Source organism: Mixophyes fleayi, chromosome 2, assembly GCF_038048845.1.
Source record: "Mixophyes fleayi isolate aMixFle1 chromosome 2, aMixFle1.hap1, whole genome shotgun sequence".
Classification (NCBI taxonomy): Eukaryota; Metazoa; Chordata; class Amphibia; order Anura; family Limnodynastidae; genus Mixophyes; species Mixophyes fleayi.
In genome coordinates, this window is record NC_134403.1 from 122,504,800 (window position 1) to 122,528,160 (window position 23,361).

The following is a 23,361-nucleotide window of genomic DNA, read 5'->3' on the forward strand; positions in this document are numbered from 1 at the left end:
ATACAACAGGACAAGAAATTTCAAACAAAAAATTTAAATTTATTATTTTACGTACACAGATAGAAGACAATATTCACAGCTCTCCACATTTGGAGACCTCTTTCCACAATGCAAATCACTGAATAAATAATGACAAACTTATGTGCATAGGGTAGGATTACAAACATTAAAGTGAAATAAATGGGATAGAAGAAACAGAACATAGCATCTTTACTTTAGCCATATTAATATTTTAATTATTAATTTCTTTATTTAAGCCAGCGGTTCCCAAAGTGTGCGCCGCGGCTCCCAAGGGTGCCGCGGCGCTGTCACTGGGGTGCCGCGACCAGCCAGAGGAAAAAGAAAAAAAAATTACCAATCCGCGCGGGGCCGGGATCCAGCATCCTTCTCTCTCCTGCAGAGCGCCCGACAGTCAGTGACAAGCTGCGGGAGAGAGGAGGATGCTGGGTCCTGGCGCCGCGCGGATTGGTAAGTGTTTTTTCTTTTTCTTTTCCTCTGGCTGGCCGCGGCAGAGGGGGGGCAGTGTGGTGAAGGGGGGGTCAGAGTGGCTAAGGGGGGGTCAGAGTGGCTAAGGGGGGGTCAGAGTAGCTAGGGGGGGGGGCAGAGTAGCTAAGGGGGGGGCAGAGTAGCTAAGGGGGGGGCAGAGTAGCTAAGGGGGGGGGGGCAGAGTAGCTAAGGGGGGGGGCAGAGTCTCTAAGGGGGGGGCAGAGTAGCTAAGGGGGGGGCAGAGTGGCGGAGGGGGGCAGAGTGGCGGCCAAGTGAGAGAGAAGCATAGAGAAAGGGGCAGAGAGTGAGTGGCAGAGTGAGAGTGGGGCAGAGTGGTGGCAGAGTGAGAGAGGGTGGCAGAGTGGCAGGGGCAGAGTGAGAGGGGCAAAGTGAGAGGGGGGCATAGTGAGAAGGGGGCAACGGGGACAGAGTAAAAGGGCAGAGTGAGAGGAGGCAGCGTGAGAGAGGGCAGAGGGGCAGAGTGAGAGGAGGCAGCGTGAGAGAGGGTAGAGGGGCAGCGTGAGAGAGGGCAGAGTGAGAGGAGGCAGCGTGAGAGAGGGCAGAGGGGCAGCGTGAGATGAGGCAGTGTGAAAGAGGGCAGAGGGGCAGCGTGAGAGGAGGCAGCATGAGAGGGCAAAGGGGCAGCATGAGATGAGGCAGCGTGAGAGAGGGCAGAGGGGCAGTGTAAGAGGAGGCAGCGTGAGAGTGGGCAGAGTGAGAGGAGGCAGCGTGAGAGAGGTCAGAGGGGCAGAGTGAGAGGAGGCAGCGTGAGAGAGGCCAGAGTGGCAGCGTGAGAGGAGGCAGCGTGAGAGAGGTCAGAGGGGCAGCATGAGATGAGGCAGCGTGAGAGAGGGCAGAGGGGCAGTGTGAGAGGAGGCAGTGTGAAAGAGGGCAGAGGGGCAGTGTGAGAGGAGGCAGCGTGAGAGGGCAGAGGGGCAGAGTGAGAGAGGTCAGGGGGCAGAGTGAGAGGAGGCAGCGTGAGAGAGGGCAGAGGGGCAGAGTGAGATGAAGCAGCGTGAGAGAGGGCAGAGGGGCAGTGTGAGAGGAGGCAGCGTGAGAGAGGGCAGAGGGGCAGTGTGAGAGGAGGCAGCATGAGAGAGGGCAGAGGGGCAGAGTGAGAGGGGGCAGAGTGAGAGGAGGCAGCGTGAGAGAGGGCAGAGGGGCAGAGTGAGAGGAGTCAGCGTAAGAGAGGGCAGAGGGGCAGAGTGAGAGGAGGCAGTGTGAGAGAGAGCAGCGGGGCAGAGTGAGAGGAGGCAGCGTGAGAGAGGGCAGTGTGAGAGGAGGCAGCGTGAGAGAGGGCAGAGTGGCAGCGTGAGAGAGGGCAGAGGGGCAGCGTGAGAGAGGGCAGAGGGGCAGCATGAGAGAGGAGAAAGGGCAGACGGGGCAGCGTGAGAGGGGGCAGACGGGGCAGCGTGAGAGGGGGCAGTCGGGGCAGCGTGAGAGGGGGCAGAGTGTGTGGAGATGAAGGAGGTCACAGTGTGAGTTAGTTGTCAATTATTCTTTGACAGAAATATAATTGAAAAAAATATATAAAAATATTATTTTTTCCTTGGATCTATGCGTATTATTTTTGCATACAACTAGATAAGTATTTCTGTCCTGACCTAAATACTTATTATGTTTTTTTGACCCAACTACTTCTAAAACAGGACTGTTCTGTAATTATTTTGGAGGGGTGCCTTGAAAAAATTATGGAGACTCTAAGGGTGCCACGAACTGCAAAAGTTTGGGAACCACTGATTTCAGCTAATCTGTGAAATATATGTCAATACGTTTCATTTTAATAAGTACACTACACCATACATTCAGCAAATTAGGCCTTCCCCTCTCAAACCTGTAATAGTAGCAATATCAGGATATTACGAATTTATTAAAACTCCATGCAATTTTACCTATGGCCATGGATATGAAACCCAACATTCTAGCTGTGAAATATTGATAATATAAATAAAAGTTTGAGCCCTGTGCTTTTACTGCTTCTAATGGACGTATACTGTATAACAGGTTTGTAAATCATTCTCAAAAGTTTGTACTGGTCAGCAATTTACTATGTACTCTAATATGGTTATAGCTGTGGGAAATGCTAGCACTGCATGAACTATATTAGCGCTGCTATAACTGCTTATATGAAGAGGGACATGTGCTACAAATGTATACTCATGGGCAAATACTATAAAATAAAAAAGGGGTGCAATTCATTTTAGGCTATTGAGGTTGTCAGCAGCCAATCAAATGCCTTTGTGGGCTATATCCGTTCAATGTATTTTATAATTATAAACTTCTTCACCAAATCTGCTATCTGGCACTGGTTCATTGATTGGTTGCATTCCTATGAATATTTGTTCCAGTCTGCTAAATGGCCACCTCCATTGTGCATAGGCATACGTGTCTACAATTACTGTTCTAAAAAGAACACAAACCGCTAATTTTCACAAGCTGAAAATCAAAAGGTACCTGAGGTATAATGGACATCTTCTTCCGTAAATCATGGAGGCCAAGTTCAGATGTCAATAGCCTATCAATCCAAATTTTCCCTTCAGGTTCAGCAAGTCGAAATAGAGCAGCAATGAGGGAACTCTTTCCAGCTCCAGTTCTTCCTACTATACCAATCTGTAAAGCAGTCAGGGAAATTAATCATTGTTGAACTCTCTAAGATTAAGAGCTCCACTGTCCAAACAAATGATCTCAATAGGTTTACGAAAACAAACAAATTTGCCCCAATTAGGTAAATGTATTGTATGAAACTGTATGGGGTCTCAATTACAGTCTCTGCAACTCATATATTTAAAATTAACAATCTTCTAAATTCAGAGTTAGCCATTCATGACAAGCAAGCAGAAGCTTTAAGTAGCAGTATAATCATCCCTATATCTAGTTCCTCAACTGAGGCCTTATGAGGGGATGTAGTCGAAATGGCAGCAACTGAAGTGCAACAGAGACAAAATGGTTTATAATTGCGATTATTTTTTTACTATTAACCCACACCCACTGCCCAAGGGTATGGGAAGAGCCTTAAAGCTTTAAGCATGGGGCTGGATACCGCTAGGGAGTGGGGGGGGGGTCATTTTTTTTTTTCTGTGGACCCGATCTACCTAGGGAATCCAGCCCGTGTTGACCAGCCTGGGGCTGTTTATAATTATGGCAGGGGGACCCCATGCTGAGGTTTTCCTTGCTATAGTATCAACAGCCCCGGCTAGCAAAGCCTAGTTCTGTTACTAGTAAAATTGGGGGGACACCACGCTTCTTGGCACCATGATTTTGCTATTATCAGCCTAGGTTGGCAGCAGTAGGGCGGGTGTTTTTTTTTAATTTACTGATGTTTTATTCATTTTTAATTTAGAGGCGGCGGCATTGCCGCCCTGAATCTATTGCATTATGTCGACACTGTGTCGACAGTCACAAAATCGACATTTTAACTGTGGCGCCATAATAAACATGTCAACATTCTGAATATCAACCTTTTAATGGCGACATTTTCATTGTCGCCATTTCGTACCCAACCCGTTATGAGAAGTGTAGTGGACAAACCAATCCACCACCAGCGCCTTCTCCACCATAACCAAATACACTGTGTCTGCATAAATCTCATTAGCTCCCGCCACTGCATGTTTGTCTCTAGCTCATATCTCCAACTTTTTTTTCATTCTTTTTTAGTACATCCTGATCCTTTTTTAAATGCACGCTCATCCCAACAATCCTAAAGGAAACACTTCTTGACCCTGTCTCTCTCTCTAAGTACTATCCTATTTTTTCCACCCATTTGCCTCCACTTTCTCTCCTTTCACTATATAAGTGGGCTGGCATGACAAGCCGCTACTGCTACCAATGTCAAGTTCCAATCACTTATCACCATATATATTACATAAAGTGATGTGAAGAAGAAAGTACATCCTCTTTGAAATCAGCATTTTTACAGTTCAGGATATAATTAACAATCATTTACTTCTCACCAACTCCTGTACTATAATATGATTTATAATTATCAGCCTCCTGCATCATATTTGAGGATTTTTGACCCACTACTCATTACAACACTGCATCAGTTCATTAATGTTTAAGGGTATTTGTTTATGCACCGCTCTCTTAATGTCCTGCCACTGCATCTCAATGGGGCTGAAGTCTTGACTTTCACTCACTTTGGACATTGCAAAACCTTGATTCTTTTAATCTTAATCAGCCATTTGTTTGTAGATTTGCTGGTGTGTTAAGGATCACTGCCCTTTTGCATGATTCAATTTAAGTATGAACTTCAAGCACTTTAACACCTCTTGTGTTGAAAGAGCTGTAATGGTTGTTCAGTTATCTATTCAGCACTCCCCACACAACTAAGAGTTGAGATATCAGGGTACTTGAACTTCAAACCTCTCCTGCCTCTTCCAAAAGGAGCACTGACCAATTAACAAGTTCTGGAGTTATTTATCTCATAAATTGTGGGGATCCAGACACAGAACCCTAGTGATTCAGCTAGTAGGAAGAGCTCGCTACAAATATGTTACTCATTGGAGTTCCTTAATACTTTCTGGGAAACAGTCTTTGCTCATTAAGGGCTTTTAAACTAAGAACACAATGGATTTCTTCTGATCTTGCATTCATGCAGGTGATATTTACTTTTAGTCTATTATCCACTCTGAGGATAGTACAGTACATATTCAATCGAGCAGTACTGTATAATGTAAATAAATAGTCATACAGGTGTACCTCAAACGTGTAGTCACCTGGACTATTGTCACAATTTTATATTGTATACCGTAACAAACATAATGGCTGCAAGAGAGCAGACGGACATTCAGGTCATGAAAATCAATTATAGTCAATAATAGTTCTTTATTTCGAATGGAATTTATTATTGACAAAAATACCTTTTCCTTAGGTCGGATTAAAGCAGTTAAATGCCTTAATACTAGCGGTCCATCTAAGCTGTACCCAAAATTGACGTTTTCAAATGCTATCATGCCTTTACTAGGCCAGTCAGCAGGTGGACGCTTCTTAGACTCCCACTCTGCTTCTTTTTCAAGTTGAGTGTATTCCATAACTCTTTCTACAGATATCATCTGCAGAAACAAAAAAAAGGCCAAAAACATTAAATATTGGGTAATTCACTAGAATTAGCCTACAGTTGGTCTGAACAAGAATGTACACAAGAGTAATTAGGAAATGGCAGTTAAACAACAATAATTCCTTTAAATAAAACTCCACAAAATCAATACACACATAAAACAATAAAAAAGCTAGAACAGTTAGTTAGTATTTTGGTGATGGCATGTACTTTGTTGGGTTAAGAGAGCTTGCTAAACACAAAAAACGTGTGGTACATTTCCTGTGTCAGATTTCTGGGAAAATTAAACAACCATTACAATTTAAAGTTTAAACAAGGAATGTCCGGAGTAGATACAGTAACCCCTATTGTAAGCAAATAGCATGAAAAGTCCCCACAGGCATCAAACCCTTTTAATACACTGGAGAATGAACAGATGATGTACAGTAACCAAATGTACAACACTTATCATCATCGCCATTTATTTATATAGCACCACTAATTCTGCAGCGCTGTACAGAGAACTCACTCACATCAGTCCCTGCCACATTGGGGCTTACAGTCTAAATTCCCTAACACACACAGACATACAGACACACAGAGACAGAAGGACAGACTAGGTTCAATTTTGTTAGCAGCCAATTAATCTACCAGTATGTTTTTTTGGAGTGTGGGAGGAAACCGGAGCACCCAGAGGAAACCCACGCAAACACAGGGAGAACATACAAACTCCTCACAGATAAGGCCATGGTCGGGAATTGAACTCATGACCCCAGTGCTGTAAGGCAGAAGTGCTAACCACTATGCCACCGTGCTGCCCATAAATAAAGTGTGATATCTGGTAATGTGAATACCCTAACGGTATAAGGAGTTTGGAGGAAGTATGGTAATCAACATGTTCAAATTCCCCCCTTTAGGACCCTTATCCACTAGTGTAAAAAAACTGCATCTGATTTGCATTTTAATGCATGCAACTGCATGGGAAAACAAAACATATTCTAGTCTAAGCTCTCACTCACAATTGCGTCCAGACATGCGTCTGCCAGTGGTTGCAGCACAACATATTTTTTGTATGCCGCTTGCTCAATGTCAGTGAGTCCCACAGTTCAAGCAGGCATTGTGGCAAACCGCTAGTGAGTGGTTGACAACAAAGGGAGTCCGATGGACTGCCTTCTTTGATCATTTGGCGGCAGGCAACGCTAGTATTTGCACACATTTTTTCCTTTGTTTCTCTTCCCCAGTTGACTACAAGAGATCTAAACAAAAAAAACATTTTTATTTCCCTTTGGACTACCACAGATCAAGAAAGAATAAAAGATGATGCTCTTAGATTTAATAAAGTGGTCAATGAAGGTTGCAACACACACACACACAAACCCTGCATGACCCGGGACTGGTTTACACAAAACGTGTTGCTCTCCAGTTAGAATGGGAGCACCTACATCCATAGGTGAAGCCCAGAAGAGTTATCATGCCAATCAGTGTTATTAAACTGAGCAGTATTTGGTTACCAGTATAAAATGCTTTAATTGGCATATTTTACAATAAATAAACTAATATTGGAAAATGTTACATATACTGACAAATATCCAAAGCACGAAAAAATACAACATACCAGATTTTCAACTTCGGCACTTTGCCTTACTCCCCACTGGAATGATCCCATGATTGTAATGGCATAAGACAATGCTAAACCAACTTGTCCTGCATCAAGACCTATAGGGATAGAAGAATAAAGATTAGCTTGAACTAGAGGAATGTAGCCCCTAAATCTACATGTATTGGCCATTAGTATATGTTAGTTTGACAGAATTTGCAATCCACTGATTGATCTATTTCGTGCCTATAAACTAGATTTTGACTGCACAATTTACTTGCATTTTGTATAGGAAACTTTTTCTACACAGGAACTGAAATTGTTTAAAACACTTTATGTGTTTCTATCTTTGCTGCACAAAGACCAAATTAAAACATAAAAAGAGACTGTCATTTTCTGTACAGAGGACATGTATCTGTATTCTGTATATGTATTCTTCAACATATATGCATATTTTACATATTTCAATGACTGCTTGCTCACTATTTATGCACTGATGGTAGTTATATTCTAAAGCCACACATCTTTAAACAAATAAATAAGGATTTGTTTAGCTGTGTATTTAAAAATAAGAACATTTAATTCCTCTCCCCCAAAATGTAAAATGTCAGTATCCATTTTTCTTTTTACAATAACCAAATTGCATAATAAGGAAATGTCAGTGCTGACTCTATAAGTGGGTGTTGAAGCTGTAAACATGGAACACTTTCACGAATAAAGCTTAATAAAACCCCAACATAAAATAATCTGATTTTAAAATATTATAATAATCTAAGCAGAAAATAAAGTAAAGGAATCTTATGTGTATGACTAAATCTGTAAATTTTACAATAGAGCTTTAAACTGTTTTTAGCTTATTTACTCTTGTGAACCCCAAGAAAATGCACCTTCCACCATTGCATATCAAACATAGTTTGATGAAGAATTTGCTCAAAGTGATGGAAAGTAATGGCCAAGGTTTTCTTTTCCTTAAAAAGCAAGTTGCCTAGAATAAGTGGTGCAAAAATAAAAAGAGGGGACATTTCTTGGACCACAAATAAAGGGGCTCATGAAGGATCCAGATTTTGAGAAACCGCCTTAAATTAAACTGAAATGTAATGACTAAATTACTTTATTAACAGAATTCAATAACTTTTTTAAAGGAACTAAAGAATTTCTGTATACACTACAATATATGTATAAGTTCTTCCAATGTAGTTACATTGATGGGCATGGTCCCCACAAGACGCGCTGATATATGTGGCTGCAAATAGCGGTCACAGGTTCCAGACCACCCAGCAGGTCACATGCTCCAGGTCACCCAGCAGGAGCAAAGGGAGAGACCACTAACTGCCCCAGGTTCCAGAGCTAGCAGCAGATGCACAGGTATATTGCCAAATTGTTACATTTTCCACAAGTAAATGTTACAAAAAAACCCTGAAGTGATTCTAGTGCTATTGATAACTCCTCTTGTTACCAATGTTTATATAAAAAATAAAGTGTTATACTTATATTTTTCCACTGGCATATGTCAAATTATTCTTGTTACCCATTTTAAAATCCAATGTGTACATGTAAAAAATTGAACATTCAAACCGTGTCATTTTCCACCAATCACATTGAAAATGCATTGTTGGAAATGGCAGGCGGTCGTTTTGCAAAATAACTACGAAACAATGCAACCAATCACAACACCAATATTTTTCTGAAAACCTACAGACCAAGACCTTTAATTTGGTATATGGTCAGACACAGAAATAAATCACTAATAAAAGTCGTACTTATGCTATTAATATTTGATAACAGCAGATCTGGATGCACAAGACGTTGGGGGTACCAGTTTAGTAATATTTCAGGATCAAACTATGAAATCCATCCAAGACCAAATTTTCAGCTTTGGGTAGAATTATCTTTTAAGATTAGCCTGGTCATATCTACCACATTAAAACAACAGACTTAAACAAAAGACAAATATATAGTAGAGATGCTCAGGCTCGGTTCCTAGACAAACGAACACACCCGAACTTAGGGGATCCGAGTACCGAGCAGAGTCAGCTAGGTACTTTCGCGTTTTTTGTAGAGCAGTTGAGCAGGTAAAGTTAGAGAATTGAAAGAGGAGGGTGGTAGAAAGTAATCTGTGACATTTAGGAGAGCTCCATGGCTCCAGTGCTAAAGCTCATTGCAGAAATTTTCAAATAATAGTGCTTACAGTGTTGATGTAATTCTACAGTCCAATTCTACCTTGTTATATAGGTAACACACAAAAAGGAGAGCTGCATTGGTAATTCTCAATGCATAAAAATAAAAAAAAATAGTGCTGTCAAATTGGTGTAATTCTACAGTAAAATTCTATAGTGTTATATAGGTAACACAAAAAGGAGAGCTATGTTGCTAATGTTCATTGCTGAAATACAAATAGTAGTCCTTCAAGGCCTTTCTTCTGAATTTGCACCAAAAAGTGTACAGTGTTATCCAAATTGATTCACAGCAGTACACAGAAGAGCAGGAATCAGCTGCTGCCACCAGTCCTGATGATAGTAATCCCTGCACGTCATCTGGTAAAGCCTATGTAAGAGTACATAGTCTTTTTAAGCCAGGGAAACAAACATCTAAAAAAACACTTTTTACTGTGGTCAAGAAAAAAAAAACTGTAATCCAGGCAAAGTTATCTGCCGGAAAAAAAAATTGCCAACATGCCAATCGACACGCAGTGGCAAAGAAAGAATGAGGCCTTCGCCTTTCTCTACGAGTGCGAGATCTAAAACTGTTACTGAGGCATCTTCTTGTAAGGTCACTCGTGACCAAGCAAGGCCAAGTAATTTGGATTCCAAAGTGGTGCCCAAATACTTTTACGTGTAAAACCCGAGCTGGAAGAAAACAGTAAGGCATTAGAGGAAAATGTATGCTCAGATTCAAAGATGACACCAATCCCTGAAGAGAGTCTATCCACGAGTGCTGTGTGTAATCGTGACCATTCTGATAGTGTACCCATAAAAAAGGCCCCTTTCAGCATTTCTGCTGATGTGTGTCTGAACAGCCCGAGTGTAGCCGGTGATACACAAATTGAGGATGTCACTTTGGAATTACAACAGGATGAGGGGGATATTTGTGTCAGTTGCCATGTATTAGCTGGAGAATTACCTCACTTATCCAAGAAACAGGTTGAGCGATCAAATGAACCATAACTGGTTTCATGATCCAAGGACAATTCCATCTTGCCCCACTTTTCTTTTCTGCCACTGCTGTGTGCCAATGTGTCATAGATGTGGTAGGAACTGCGGTGTGTTTGAGTCATTGCTCTGTCGCTTACCATCCAGCCAGATCGCTACAGTATTTGTCCAAATGTGTATGAAAATAATATTGTGACCAGTGAGGTGGTCAAAATTGACTGCAAATGACTTGAAATTAGTGTTATTGAGGTTAATCATAATGTAGGATCAAAAAAAGAGCAAAATTATGCGATTTTAGCATTTTTTCTATAAAAATCCAGATCCAAAACCAAAACCACTTCACAGGGGTAAGTGAGCATCTCTAGTATACAGGGATAATTGCTTAGAAAGCAAATAAACTTAAAACGCAAGTACATTTGTTAAAATCCCACATCCTAGGAGGAGTTTAGAAACTTGGCATTTTAGGTATACTTACACATTGTAGGGCACTGAAAGAAAGGCTAAGCTAGCATCCTGCAGAGTAATCATGACCGTAACTATTTACTCACCTGAATGATTGTTACCCAGTATGCTATATGACTAATGGTATGTGCAAAAGAGGTCATATAAAACAGCTACATAGTAAATACGTGCTACATTATATACAGAGACTGAGCATCGCCAAATGCTCCACTCAGACTGCTAAGTTTTTAAGGGGATTCCAGTATGTTGGAAGCTGTTCTATATAAAATAAAGAACTAAATGATAGGTCTGGTCCTTCAATTACATGTCTTAGGAGAGAAAAGACCCAATCACTGAGTATAATTTGCTGCACTACTTAATTAAGCTATACAGTGAAGGCAGAGGAATTGACACGGTTTAGATTTCATAATGTAAGACTTTACAGACAACAGGTTTATCCTCGGAGAGGAAGCTATATAACTACATATGGAATGAAGAATTCCCTTTAACATATCAGCATGACTTGCATAACCATCTGCATGTGCCATCTATGAAATTGGTCTGAGAACATGTCTTGCAAGGAATATTACCGGCTGTGATCATTTATTTGTTGTTTGGTCCCAGCACAAATAAAATGCAGATTTACATACATAATTATTTAACTCCAGAAAACTTACAACTTTATACAAAACTTACTTTTTGAAAGAATTATGGAACCAAAGGCAATGGCTATCACAAACAAGGCACATATGGCATCCAGACGTACTGCAAGCCAACGGGAAGTGGTCAGGAACAAAAACCAGGCCTCTAAAGAGAAATCGATTAGTTGAATATAAAGTGTAACAAAAACGACACACATAAAACAATTAATTGATTAGTTATAAACTAAAGTTTTTCGATGTCTGTCACAAATGTAAATGAAAAGAGAAAACAGAGGACCCCGTTCATTATGCTAAATGGTATCATCATCATCATTTATTTATATAGCGCCAGCAAATTCCATAGCGCTTTACAATTGGGAACAAACATTAATAAGACAATACTGGGTAATACATACAGACAGAGAGGTAAGAGAACCCTGCTCGCAAGCTTACAATCTATAGGACAATGGGAGTTTGAAACACAAGGGCATGTGCTACATCATATTGCACAATGGACCAGCTAGAATGCAAAGGTAAAAGTATTGAGTGTTGTTGTGTTGTGTTAGCTGTGTAGAGAGTGGTAATAGGGTAATCTAGGGAGATTAAGATGGTGGTTGAGGAATATCATATGCTTGTCTGAAGAGGTGGGTTTTCAGAGAACGCTTTAAGATTTGAAGACTAGAGGAAAGTCTTACTGTGCGAGGGAGGGAATTCCACAAAGTGGGTGCAGCCCGGAAAAAGTAATGTAACCGGGAATGGGAGGATGTGATGAGAGTGCAAGAGAGACGTAGATCTTGTGCAGAATGGAGGTGTAGATTTGGGAGATAGTTTGTGACAAGTGAGGAAATGTATGTCGGTGCAATTTTGTTGACGGCCTTGTATGTTAGTAGAAGAATTTTATATTGGATTCGTTGAAATACAGGCAACCAATGTAGAAACTGACAGAGTGGCTCAGCAGAGGAAGAATGGTTTGCAAGGAAAATCAATCTAGCTGCTGCGTGCAAAATAGATTGTAGGGGTTCAAGTCTGACTTTGGGAAGACCAGTAAGGAGGGAATTGCAATAGTCGATGCGGGAGATGATGAGTGCACAAATGAATGTTTTTGCAGTGTCTTGTGTGAGATATGTGCGTATTCTGGAAATGTTCTTTAGGTGTATGTAACATGATTTAGATATAGAGTTGATGTGGGGAATAAACAACAGTTGTGAGTCAAGGATTAGACCTAGGCAGTGAGCTTGCAGGGTGGGATTTATGGTCATGTTATCAACAGAAATAGAAATGTCAGGCAGGAAGCTTCTGTATTTGGATGGGAATATTATTAATTCAGTTTTTGAAAGATTGAGCTTAATGTACTTATTTTCACTAATGTGCATTAGAGCACCACATTTCAAGGACACATAAGGAAGAGGACATGTTTTCACCTAAGCTATACTATGGTAAAAGTGTTATTACCCTTTCATACAGTCGTCTTTATGTCCTTCCTATAGTAGGGGTAAGGAACAGACAATCTGTGATGCCTTCTAAGTAATGTCAAATGAATAAAGGAAATTGTCCCGCAAAACCTGGGTACATACATGGGCAATCCAATATGAAATCCTACGGGTATTGGATACCTTTAAAACATTCCATGGCTATTCCTATTAATTGCAAATGTGGATACGGCAAGAAGCATATTTCACATTTGATTGCATGATCATTTTCCTAATGTTCAATTAAAAGTTGAAAAACTGTATCCCAGGTAACAGAAATAAATGAGACTGCTTGGTGATGTAAAGAAATGGATATGTATTTAGTAAAAGCATATGCAGGCAAATACATTAAAGTAATCTGAAAGTGTAAATCCCTATTAAAGGTTGTAGTTTGTATACACTGTGCCCTGCTTGTGGTGTATTTATTATTGTAAAAAAAGAGCCCTCTTCCAAAGAAAAGTTTATAAAATGGGGATTCTGCTTCTGTTTCACTAAATTTAGCATTTATTCATAAATGTAACAGTGTTTCCATATAAATGTGTTTTATATTTTTATGGTCATTTTATCTTCATTGTAACTATCTATTCCAGTTCCTGTTACTCTTCATTCTGAACATTTTATATGAATCACGTGAAGTCAAGTTGTTACTCTACGAGAAAAAGGAAAAATATATGTATATTTTTGTGCAATTTTAGCTCTTTAACTTTCTGTGATACCCATTTCCCTTATTTACTATTCATAGTAATGAGGAGTGACCTCCTTACAGTCATGCATGTTTGACACATGTTTACAGCAAATGCACAAAATGCCATTAAAATACATTTAATATCACCAACTCATATCTAATGATACTTATCCCTTTAATTCAGTAAGTCAGCAATAGCTACTACGGCCCTATGTACCCACCACAGAGATTCCAGCACATGGCCTGCACATGGTGATATGGCCTCCTTGTTTTGTACATTTGTGCAATGCTCAGAGACAAATAAAAGTAACACATACCAGAATGAAGATCTTGCTGTGCATCAAATAAATGTTGAAAGCGCTGCTCTGCCTTAAAGGCCCGGATTGTCCAAAGTCCTTGAAGGGAGGATGATAGGTGGGAAAACACTGGACTTCGAGCTAGAAAAGTAAGGTAAATAATGTTTGTAGGATCACTTCTTCTTTATGTGAGAAAAATAGCTGATACATATTTTGAATTGCTGCTTATTGATGTTCCATGTTTTAAACAGCAAGGAGCTGTTCTGATATTGTCAATAAAGTGCACATATAAGATTAATGATTTCAATCATTGTAAATATAGGAAAAAGTACATCTCTTTAAAACACCTTGGGTAGTGAACTGCTTGGAGGCAGTTGGGTGAACAAAGAAAGAGCTGACACATTTGTCAAAAGACGGAACCCCTTTCCCCCCTCGTGCTGGAAAAGAGCCTCCAATTGACCCTTTACAAAAGCCAATGACGAAGTGTGGGAGCCTCACAGTGATCAGCACCATTTAGAGCAGAGCCAGTGAGGGAGACCCTATAAAAGGTGAAAGCAGCAGAAATTGGGGCAGAGAAAGAGAGGAGAATGTAAAAAAACAGTGGCAGGGAGAGAAGCGGGAGGAAGCAGGACAGGAGCAAGTGAATAGGGAGCATAAGAAAGAAGTGAAACGTAAGAGTAAATATATATATATATATATATATATATATATATTTTTATATATATATTTTTATATATATATATATATATATATATATATATATATATATATATATATATATATATATATATAGTAGAAAAAAGAGGAAAGGTTCTGTAAAAAACATGAACATGAGTAATTAAAGAACAGTTAATATTTTGTGGCAGACAAGATTGGAGGACAGGTAGAGCAATGTAGAAATGCAAAGCATCATCAGAAGGAAGCAAGTGCAAGGGGGGTAATAGGGAGTAAAGCACAGTGGAGGATTAAAGATCAGGGGAGGGGAAGGCCAGTATGATAGTGAAATTAGCATCACCAAAAACTACACAGCAGACACCATCTACCACTAAATCAACATCCAAGGGAGACTACAGACTTTACCACAACTCTACTAGGACTAGGAGCAACGAAACCCACCAAGTTGTCCCCTTAATGCTGACTCCTTTGGAAAAGTGGCAGCAAAAAGAAACACCATAGTCCTGACCAGGTGAATTACCTCTAAAGAGTGCCCTCCTACTTGCCAAATAAAAGTGGAAAGAGACACTGAGAACATAATTGTAACTTGAGACTGAAACTTAGCAGCAAGAGAACATACCTATTAAGACTACAGAGCATTCATTGGTGGCATTTTTTTGTAGACGATAGCGCAACTTTAAGATCCTGAACAAATTTTGGCAAACCATATTAATCAAGTAATTTTCTTCTGATATAACAGAATTAAAATGTGTTTAATGCCAGCCAAAACAATTTCCTGTCGCATGTTTGCTAACACTAGACTCAATGCTGATCCTAGGCTTCCTTTGCAGCAGCTAATCATATTAAACATCCCTCAGCATTTGGGCTCACTCTGACATGTCTGAATCTATGTCCTTAAATATCACTCTTGCAAAGACAAAGAGGCTAATTAAGACCATGATGCAATGTTTTAATGTGTAATGTAACACATAGCAACAAACCAAGATTATAGTAGTCATTTTTCAAGCACAGTTTCAAAAATGAAGGCCTATATCTGTCTATTTGCTATTTGTTATGGCACCTTTGTGCACAGTTCTTTTTTAATAGTTTATTTGCTCACTCAGTATGTGTTTAGTCGTAATCAGTGGAACAATTGTTGGATACACTGAAGAAACATCGATCACAGGAGAGTCTGAAATCGTAATCAAAGGGAGGAACGCCAGGTTGGATACACTGAAGCACAGACAGCAGAGTGGTCAGTATGGATAGCCGAGTCAGATACACAGGAGCACAGACAGCAGAGGACACCAGAGACAGTGGTCTAACAAGCTAGAAAGTCGAACACAGGGAATCATCATAATACACCAATAAGGAACACAGGGAGAGCCAGGTAGTAGACTAACACAGGCAGTGTGTCAGAGGGCGTCTAAAATAGCAGAGGGGAATTTAAAGTACCTGCCTACAGTCACATGACCGCAGTGAGCTGCGCCGCCCGCCCGGATGTGACAGGCAGTGATCGGAGGCAGGTACTCTTATAGCAGTACAGTTATATAAATTTATTATCCATTATTCTCCATATAGTAATCATTTCAAAATTCCTTTCCTCAATCCCACGAATAAAGAACATTTCTTTAAAAGTGTCCAAATAATGGGGTCTTGTCCTGTTTAGGGGTCTTGCCTCCCTCTGTATCAGAGTTGGTGATACTCTTGGAAGACAGAAGGAGAGAAGTCACATTGGCACCTATCTGGCAAAAGCACCACCGGAATGGTAATAGTTACTTATACTTCCCATTCAGTCTAAAGCATTTCACCATCCCATTGTGCCAAAACACCTCTTCTCCATTTCTTATACCCAGTCAATTCTGTTTATTTATAACACACAATAATGTATAAACAATGAAAGTGTACAGAAACAAAAAAATTAAATAAGTATTTACTGACCTGGTACAGCAACAATGTGCCAGAACAACAGTTAAACAATCAGATAATAGTAGCTTGACCCTGCATGACCAGCACAATTTTCAATTTCTGCCTTTCACCAAGAATAACCTTTTAGCTCATAGTATATGTAATTAAATGCATTTTAGGTTATTTCTACATTTTGTATAACTAGTAGAGCTCCATTTTGGTAGAAAATATAGCGACTAACTGGCAAAAATTTACATGATACTTCCCTAGCTACGTAATTAGTTCTAACCCAATAACATATCTCAAAAGCAATTTTAGGGATGCCAAATTTGTGCACTTTATACCAGGCCTAATACTGAAACAAAAGTCTGCATTTTAATTTTAATACTTTTTTTTTTTCAACCTCATGACATCACTTCACATGGACACACATGCACAGATTCTTAAGGTTGAAGCAAAATGGGACAAGGCTCAGGATGGGAGATCAAATAAGGTTGGATTGGCACCATTTAGGAAATTGTAGGAGGCATTCAAACATTGTTGCACATGAGTGTGACGATACCTAAAGTAGCTTTATTGAGCTGGAAAGGGTATTCGGGAAGAAAATATTTTGTTTCATACATTTTTTGTTATTTTTTTTAAGCTTACTTGGACATAAATAGTATTCGCTCTGGTGTCATCTGGCTCAAACAACTGACTATATTTAGGCTGCAATTAGTTCTAGTTTACGCAGGATCTAATAGTGTTGTTGTCAGAGTAGATACGACCTGAGTATTTCTCACTCCAATATTGCTCTAGAATTTTGGGTATTTTTTAAACTTTAAAAAAATAAATCAAAATAGATAAAAGCAGTAAAACTTCTCTAACATCATAACATCTAAATGAAATCCCGATGACATAAAAACAACATTTCTAGATTTCCTAGCACAAAACTTGACACAAAAGTCAGTGCTCAAATGACTGAAATTGCACGATCCCTACTTAATCCGACAGACCAAGGTCATAAGAGGCAGCACGTGATGCGGAAGCCTCTTATCTTTCAAAATAGTATGAGAACAATAAGCAGGAAAGGATGATGTAGAAAGAACGTTGGCAGTCCACAAGAGGTTAATCAGGTTTATAAAAGTTAGATCGATAAAAGACTGATTGTCTTCCATATTTTACAGCATATTTCTGCTATTTGAACCATGCTATAACTGAAGTGGAAGCAGATACATATACAGAGGTAACTAAATGTCAGTGAGGGACATGTGTGAACAGGTGTGAAGCAAAAACAGGTTCTGATTGTAAAAATTATTAATGAAAAATTGTAAAAAAAAATGAAATGGTTCAAATGTGTTAAAGGCATTTCTGAGTGTGGAGACAGGGCCGTAACTAGGGCTGTGCGGCAGGGGCGACCGCCCAGGGCGCAATGCTGAAGGGGGGCGCAATTTACGAATATTTTAGGTTAATTTGGTTAAAATTGAGGGCTAGGGGGGCGGCATTTGTCTTTCTCGCCCAGGGCACTAGAATTCTAAGTTACGGTTCTGTGTGGAGATAAATAGCTTTATCCATTATGTATCAAACACACATTAGTTCCTGATATTATGAATTATAACAGAACTAAATTGAGAAGAACAGCACCAATTAATATAAGAGGTACACTGAGAGCGCAATGCTTGTTTATTAAAGGCAGATAAAAGGAACAGTGACTGGTTGTGCCTATCAGCAGGTAGCACAGTTTTACAATAGAGGCAATAAAAAGCTCTTTCAGGCTACAATAGCTGCTTCACTCTTCACTTGGTATTTTTTACGGTTTATTCAATGGTCAGTTTCTCATAAAAAATAAATATCACCTAACATGATCCAGGCAACATAACACATGTCAAATTTCCCATTTTAAAGTAGACAAAACATTATTTATTGTCTGAATAGCTATTAAAAGTGTTTTAAGTAGAGCACATAAAGCAATACCAGAAAATGTTAAATTAAAATAATTTACGCAAATTAAAAATGATCTATACATTCCTTATAAAACATTGAAACAAACAAAAGAAACAACACTGAATTAGAATATTTATTAATAAAGTATAAATATGGTGTTCCATGGGGAGGTAGAACAGGTAGCTAACAAGTCTTTAAAACCTTAAAAGGACTGTGGCGAATTTGGGCTCTTATTTAGATAGGACACTTGAAGCTCAAGTTAAGTATTATATGAGTCCAGTCAGTTTTGTGGGCTAATGAGCACACACACTGTTATTAAAGCACCGAATACATCATCAATGTACAAACATATTTCTACATATAGAGAAGATGACCCAAAATGAAAAATAACAATAAAAATAATACAGTGACAATATTCCTTATGTATACTTAATAAAATTTTAACGTATGTTAAAATGGAACAAAGGGTTAAAGAACTATCTGCAGATGAGATTTTCCTATAGCATTTCTGGATACAGCAGTAAGACATTCCAGCAGGCACACCTTATTGATTCTGGACACTATTTCTGATGAGGACATGGTCAAAGATTTTCACCTAGAACCAAAATAAATATGCAGGGAGGATGTGGGCATATTTGAGATAATAGAAATGTCGACAGTCACGCAGGTGAAAATATCACCAGGCTAAATACTGACACTTCTATTCTGGTGACCGCTTAAAAAAGTTGACAGTGTGACTGCCGACATTCACAACTGTAAATGCATGTGGACCAGGATACAGATGCATATATGCCTGAGAAAGCTGTATTTGTGTGTAGTCAGGGGCTGGTGGAAATAGTGGAAGATGATGATGAGTACACGAGACAGGTAGTTGTTTCTGTTGTATTAGGTTTTTTTTATGTTTTATTGATACCAAATAATGAATATGTCACATAAAAGAAATAGATAGGTACAAGTGAGACATAAGTGTCTATGATATATACCTGGTGTAAATAGGGCACACATGCTACTGGTGCCGACTTGCATGGATATAAAGATGCGTACAGCTCAGCACACGCACGCTATTTATACGGCAAGCTTTTATTTTGAAACAGAAATTACTCCCAATTTGTGGCCCACTCTGCATCAGGCCCTTAGTGTTTTGTCTGCTCATATAAATTCATTGAGCCTGTGCTGTAGATCAGCAAATATAAACTTTGGTATAGGCGTAAGTAGAGTTTTGAAATAATAATCTTTGTAAGCTGTGTCATGAGCACCACACTTCTATGAGCAGCACACCTCTACTCCCTGTGGATGATAAGTTTAAATAAGACCAATGCTCTAACATTTTCCACAAGTCCTTCAGAAGGAAATGATAATTAACTTGGTAAAAATTGCTAACATTAGAGGCAATTCTACTTTTGACATGTTAGATACTCATGTTCTATATCAAATGGGAAATGCACTTTACGAATTTAGAGCATGTAAGTACTGCAGTTTACATTAAGGGACATTACATTTTTGTTGGTTAATGGACAGGCCGGAAACTTCATATCTAACATTAAAGGATTTTTACCAAAATGGATAGTGAGATACGCAAGTTGGTTACATTGATTAAGGCATTTTTATCATATTAGGAAATGTCCTATTATGCAGTATGCTTCCATAGCTTACCCCTTTAATTTCTACATTTACCCATACACCACTGCAGCAAGAGGCCAGGCAAGCATTTAAAACTGCAGGGACTTCCCTGTCTATCCCTTCTCTCACAGAATGTCTGACAGTCACTATCAACAAAGTACCAATTTGAACTCTGCATTGCATTTGTCTCATACGCAACTGTTTGGGGCCAATTCTTTTATACCATTATCTAGGGTGACTACAACACAACTAATATTCCAATTTTGGCAAAAGTTACCAATTATGTACATTACTACCTTTTACAATTTTACATAAAATCACTCAAAATAATTTTTACAAAGCCCAATTCAAGTTTCACCCTTCATGGTTTCAGATAACACAAGTTGAGTGTCTGTTCTACTAACTTCTGTGATCCATTCAATATGGAGTAGAGAGCAATAAGGCAATTATTTTTTTCCCCTGGATCTTTAGAAACTTTTTGACTATGTTTCCCGGAATCAATTCAACTACATTTTACAATAGTTGATTTTAAGTACAGAGAATAATAAAACAATTCTTTTATTAAGGTCCCTGTTTCCCACCCTTCCCAGGTAGGACTGTAACACCACAGGGTGAGCTGAGCTCCTAGTAGCATTAGCAGTCATTATTCTAGTGCAGAGGGGGTAAGAAAAAAATGGATAATGTTTTTAGTGCCTCTGACATTTTGAAATGTCATTCTGAATTTTCTCATACTGACACAGACATGAAAGGAAAACACTGTTTCTCAGTAACACTGGAGTACCTCAGCTGTGTGAATGTGACGTTAAAAAAGAGTTTCCTTTTACTGCTGTGTGTCATAATGGAACTTCAAAACACACAGCTTTTCTGACTAGAAAATCACGTGATGCTACCCTTACATATAGTTCATTTCAAAGCTTGTCAGTCATTTTCTTTTCATAGGATTTAGTGTGGAAAATTGCTGGATTTGGGTCGTAGATACGATCAATTGTGTGGAGTAATATTTATTGCTCAAAATGTGTTTAATTGGGTGTGATACGTTTTAACGATTACAATAATAATGACACTGACTATATCTACATAAAAATTGCGAACACTATGAGAGAGACATTAAAAAAAATATAGACTTCCCAACAAATAGACACAGAACATTTCTGACCTGGCTTTGACTCACTTTAATACCCGAAACGTTAGTGTTGCTATGTTAAATGACGTCAATTCCACGTGCAGGCATTTTCTTTGGTCGCAATTGATAGGAGCTGAGTTAAAGCCAGGTCGGAAATGTTCTGTATATATTTGTTGGTAAGTCTATATTTTTTTTAAGTCGCTCTCAGTGTTCCAAATTTTTCCGTAGATATAGTCAGGGTCTGTGTTAATCGGAATGGTGACTACCACCGGTTACATTATGGTAACATTTTCTGCCAATAGGTTATATGCTGGTTTGTTGAAATACTTTTTGTACAATACTTACTTGTTGATTCAAGCCGTTTGATATCCCGGGACGTTTCCAGAAAATATCTCCTCAGGAAAAAGAAAATGATCACGAGAGGAAGCAAGGGAATTAAAATCCATGGAATGACAGCAACTGCAACAGCGATCACACCTAAAATCTGGAGAAACACCTGAAAGAAATAAAATAAACAATGCTGTATAATTATGTTTATACTAATCACATTAAGGCCTATGTATATTCAAACTATACACCAAGCTCTCTTTTGCCATAATTATATAACACACCATAATGACATAAAAAATTAATGTACATTAAACTGAAAATCTGTAAAATATCCTAATTTGAAGATAAATTGAATCTAATGGCAAGCAAAAATTAGACATTTAAAAAAAAAAAAAAATGCAATTGTGGCGCTAATCCTTTACCAAAACCCACTCATACTTCTCATGAACCACGGATGGAAAAGTACTCTGTGTGTCCTCTCCAAAGTAGAGAGGTGCCAGCAGCCATCTTTATTTTTACAGCACCAAAATGTCAACTGAATCTTACTCGTCCTTCATATTGCATACATGGAGTCACAGTCACTAGATAGAAAATGTCAGTAGGTAAGGTGGGAGGAGAAGGAATAAATGATAAAGTAAGTTTTGCCTAATAGGAATACAGGGATTCTAGCCTTGGTTAGGCAAATTTTCACTATGATCTATAGGCTTGTAGCCCTGGTTATCTCCAACTACTCCTCATCCATCATCCTGTTCCAAATCCAGTTATTAACTATCATATTCTAAGAAGTTGTGGTGGTTGTAGGCAGCACTAAATATCAGGCATTACATATTAGCAGGCAGTGTACAAATATTAAATGAATTGAAATGTTGGCCACAATTTAGCCTCTAGAACAGTTCTAATGCTAGTTAAAATATACATCATATTAAATTATTTCTAGTGAAATAAATGAAACATTATTTGAGATGGAAAACCTCCAGTTCTTTTAGAGAAGATGGCGATGGAAACCTACCCAGCAGTTTATGTTTGTTGGTATTTGTTTGACTTAATCCTGATAGTCATGAAACCACACTTAAAATCAATAATAGTATGTATACAATGGTTGTTTTGGAATATGTACCCACCGTTAGGAAACCATCTTTCCTTCCACACACTGTTGCCTTAAATTGCTTTGTGTCAGGCGCCATCCCTGTGCTCTTTCTTCCACACAGGGACGTTGTCTTCACACTCCAAAGAAGTGCCCAGACACATTACGCCCGACCGCTCATTCTGCACATGTCTGTCCTGTTGCTAGGCAACAGGACGCTACTCATAGACCAAGAGGCAGCTGCTGACATCCCCACTGTTGGTAATTAAACCTTCTCCAGCACTATATAAGGATGACTCTGGCACCATTAGGGTGCCAGAGTATTAGGTCTAACCAGCTTCAGGCGTTCATGCTACTATCTTGCTTTTTGTCTGTCTCTTCGGTTCCTGACTTGGCATGTCCTGATAACTGCTTCTGGATTCTCCCTTTGGCTCTGCAAGTCCACTCTGGTATCTGACCCCTGCCTGTCTGACTACTCTTTTAGATCCTCGTGTATTGTGCAGACCGCACGTTTTGACCTTGGCTTCCCTGACTATCCGTTTACTTCGATCTACCTCGCTGATTGCCCTCCTGGAGAACCGTGACCTGCAGGTCTCTTGCAGGTATACCCTGGTGAAGACCAGAGGTGCATTAGACTCCACGCCTCCAGATAGGGCTGTGCCAATATCAGCAGGTAGCTCCAGGTTCCTGACACTATGCATTCCTTGGCCATAGTTACTTTATGCTGGGTAATAATCAGTCTCAATTATTCCCATTAGGTGACTAAATCAGAAGATAAAATGCTGACCATGACATCAATAAAGCTTCCTTCCGTCCAGAACTGGGGAAAGAGTAAAATACAACTTGCCAGGCTATATAGCTCACTTCAACTGCTTTAAAAACCAGGGTTTGTGTTCACAGTGCAAAGTTATACCTTGCTT

At 39.3% G+C, this 23,361-nt stretch overlaps 1 protein-coding gene across 2 annotated transcripts in view; it reads right to left on the reverse strand.

Moving 5' to 3' along the window:
* The window catches only part of ABCC4 (ATP binding cassette subfamily C member 4 (PEL blood group)), a 256,495-nt gene that overhangs the window by 51,170 nt on the left and 181,964 nt on the right, over positions 1 to 23,361 (reverse strand). Inside the window, exons 21-26 of one of the 2 annotated variants that reach the window (XM_075199901.1) lie at positions 21,373 to 21,523; positions 13,821 to 13,940; positions 11,405 to 11,515; positions 7,137 to 7,237; positions 5,346 to 5,537; positions 2,941 to 3,096 (exon numbers count right to left, since the gene is read on the reverse strand). In XM_075199901.1, the coding sequence (XP_075056002.1) occupies positions 2,941 to 3,096; positions 5,346 to 5,537; positions 7,137 to 7,237; positions 11,405 to 11,515; positions 13,821 to 13,940; positions 21,373 to 21,523 (831 nt within the window). Of the gene's footprint in view, positions 1 to 2,940; positions 3,097 to 5,345; positions 5,538 to 7,136; positions 7,238 to 11,404; positions 11,516 to 11,774; positions 13,468 to 13,820; positions 13,941 to 21,372; positions 21,524 to 23,361 lie in introns of those variants that run through there. The other variant, XM_075199902.1, reaches the window with a different exon arrangement.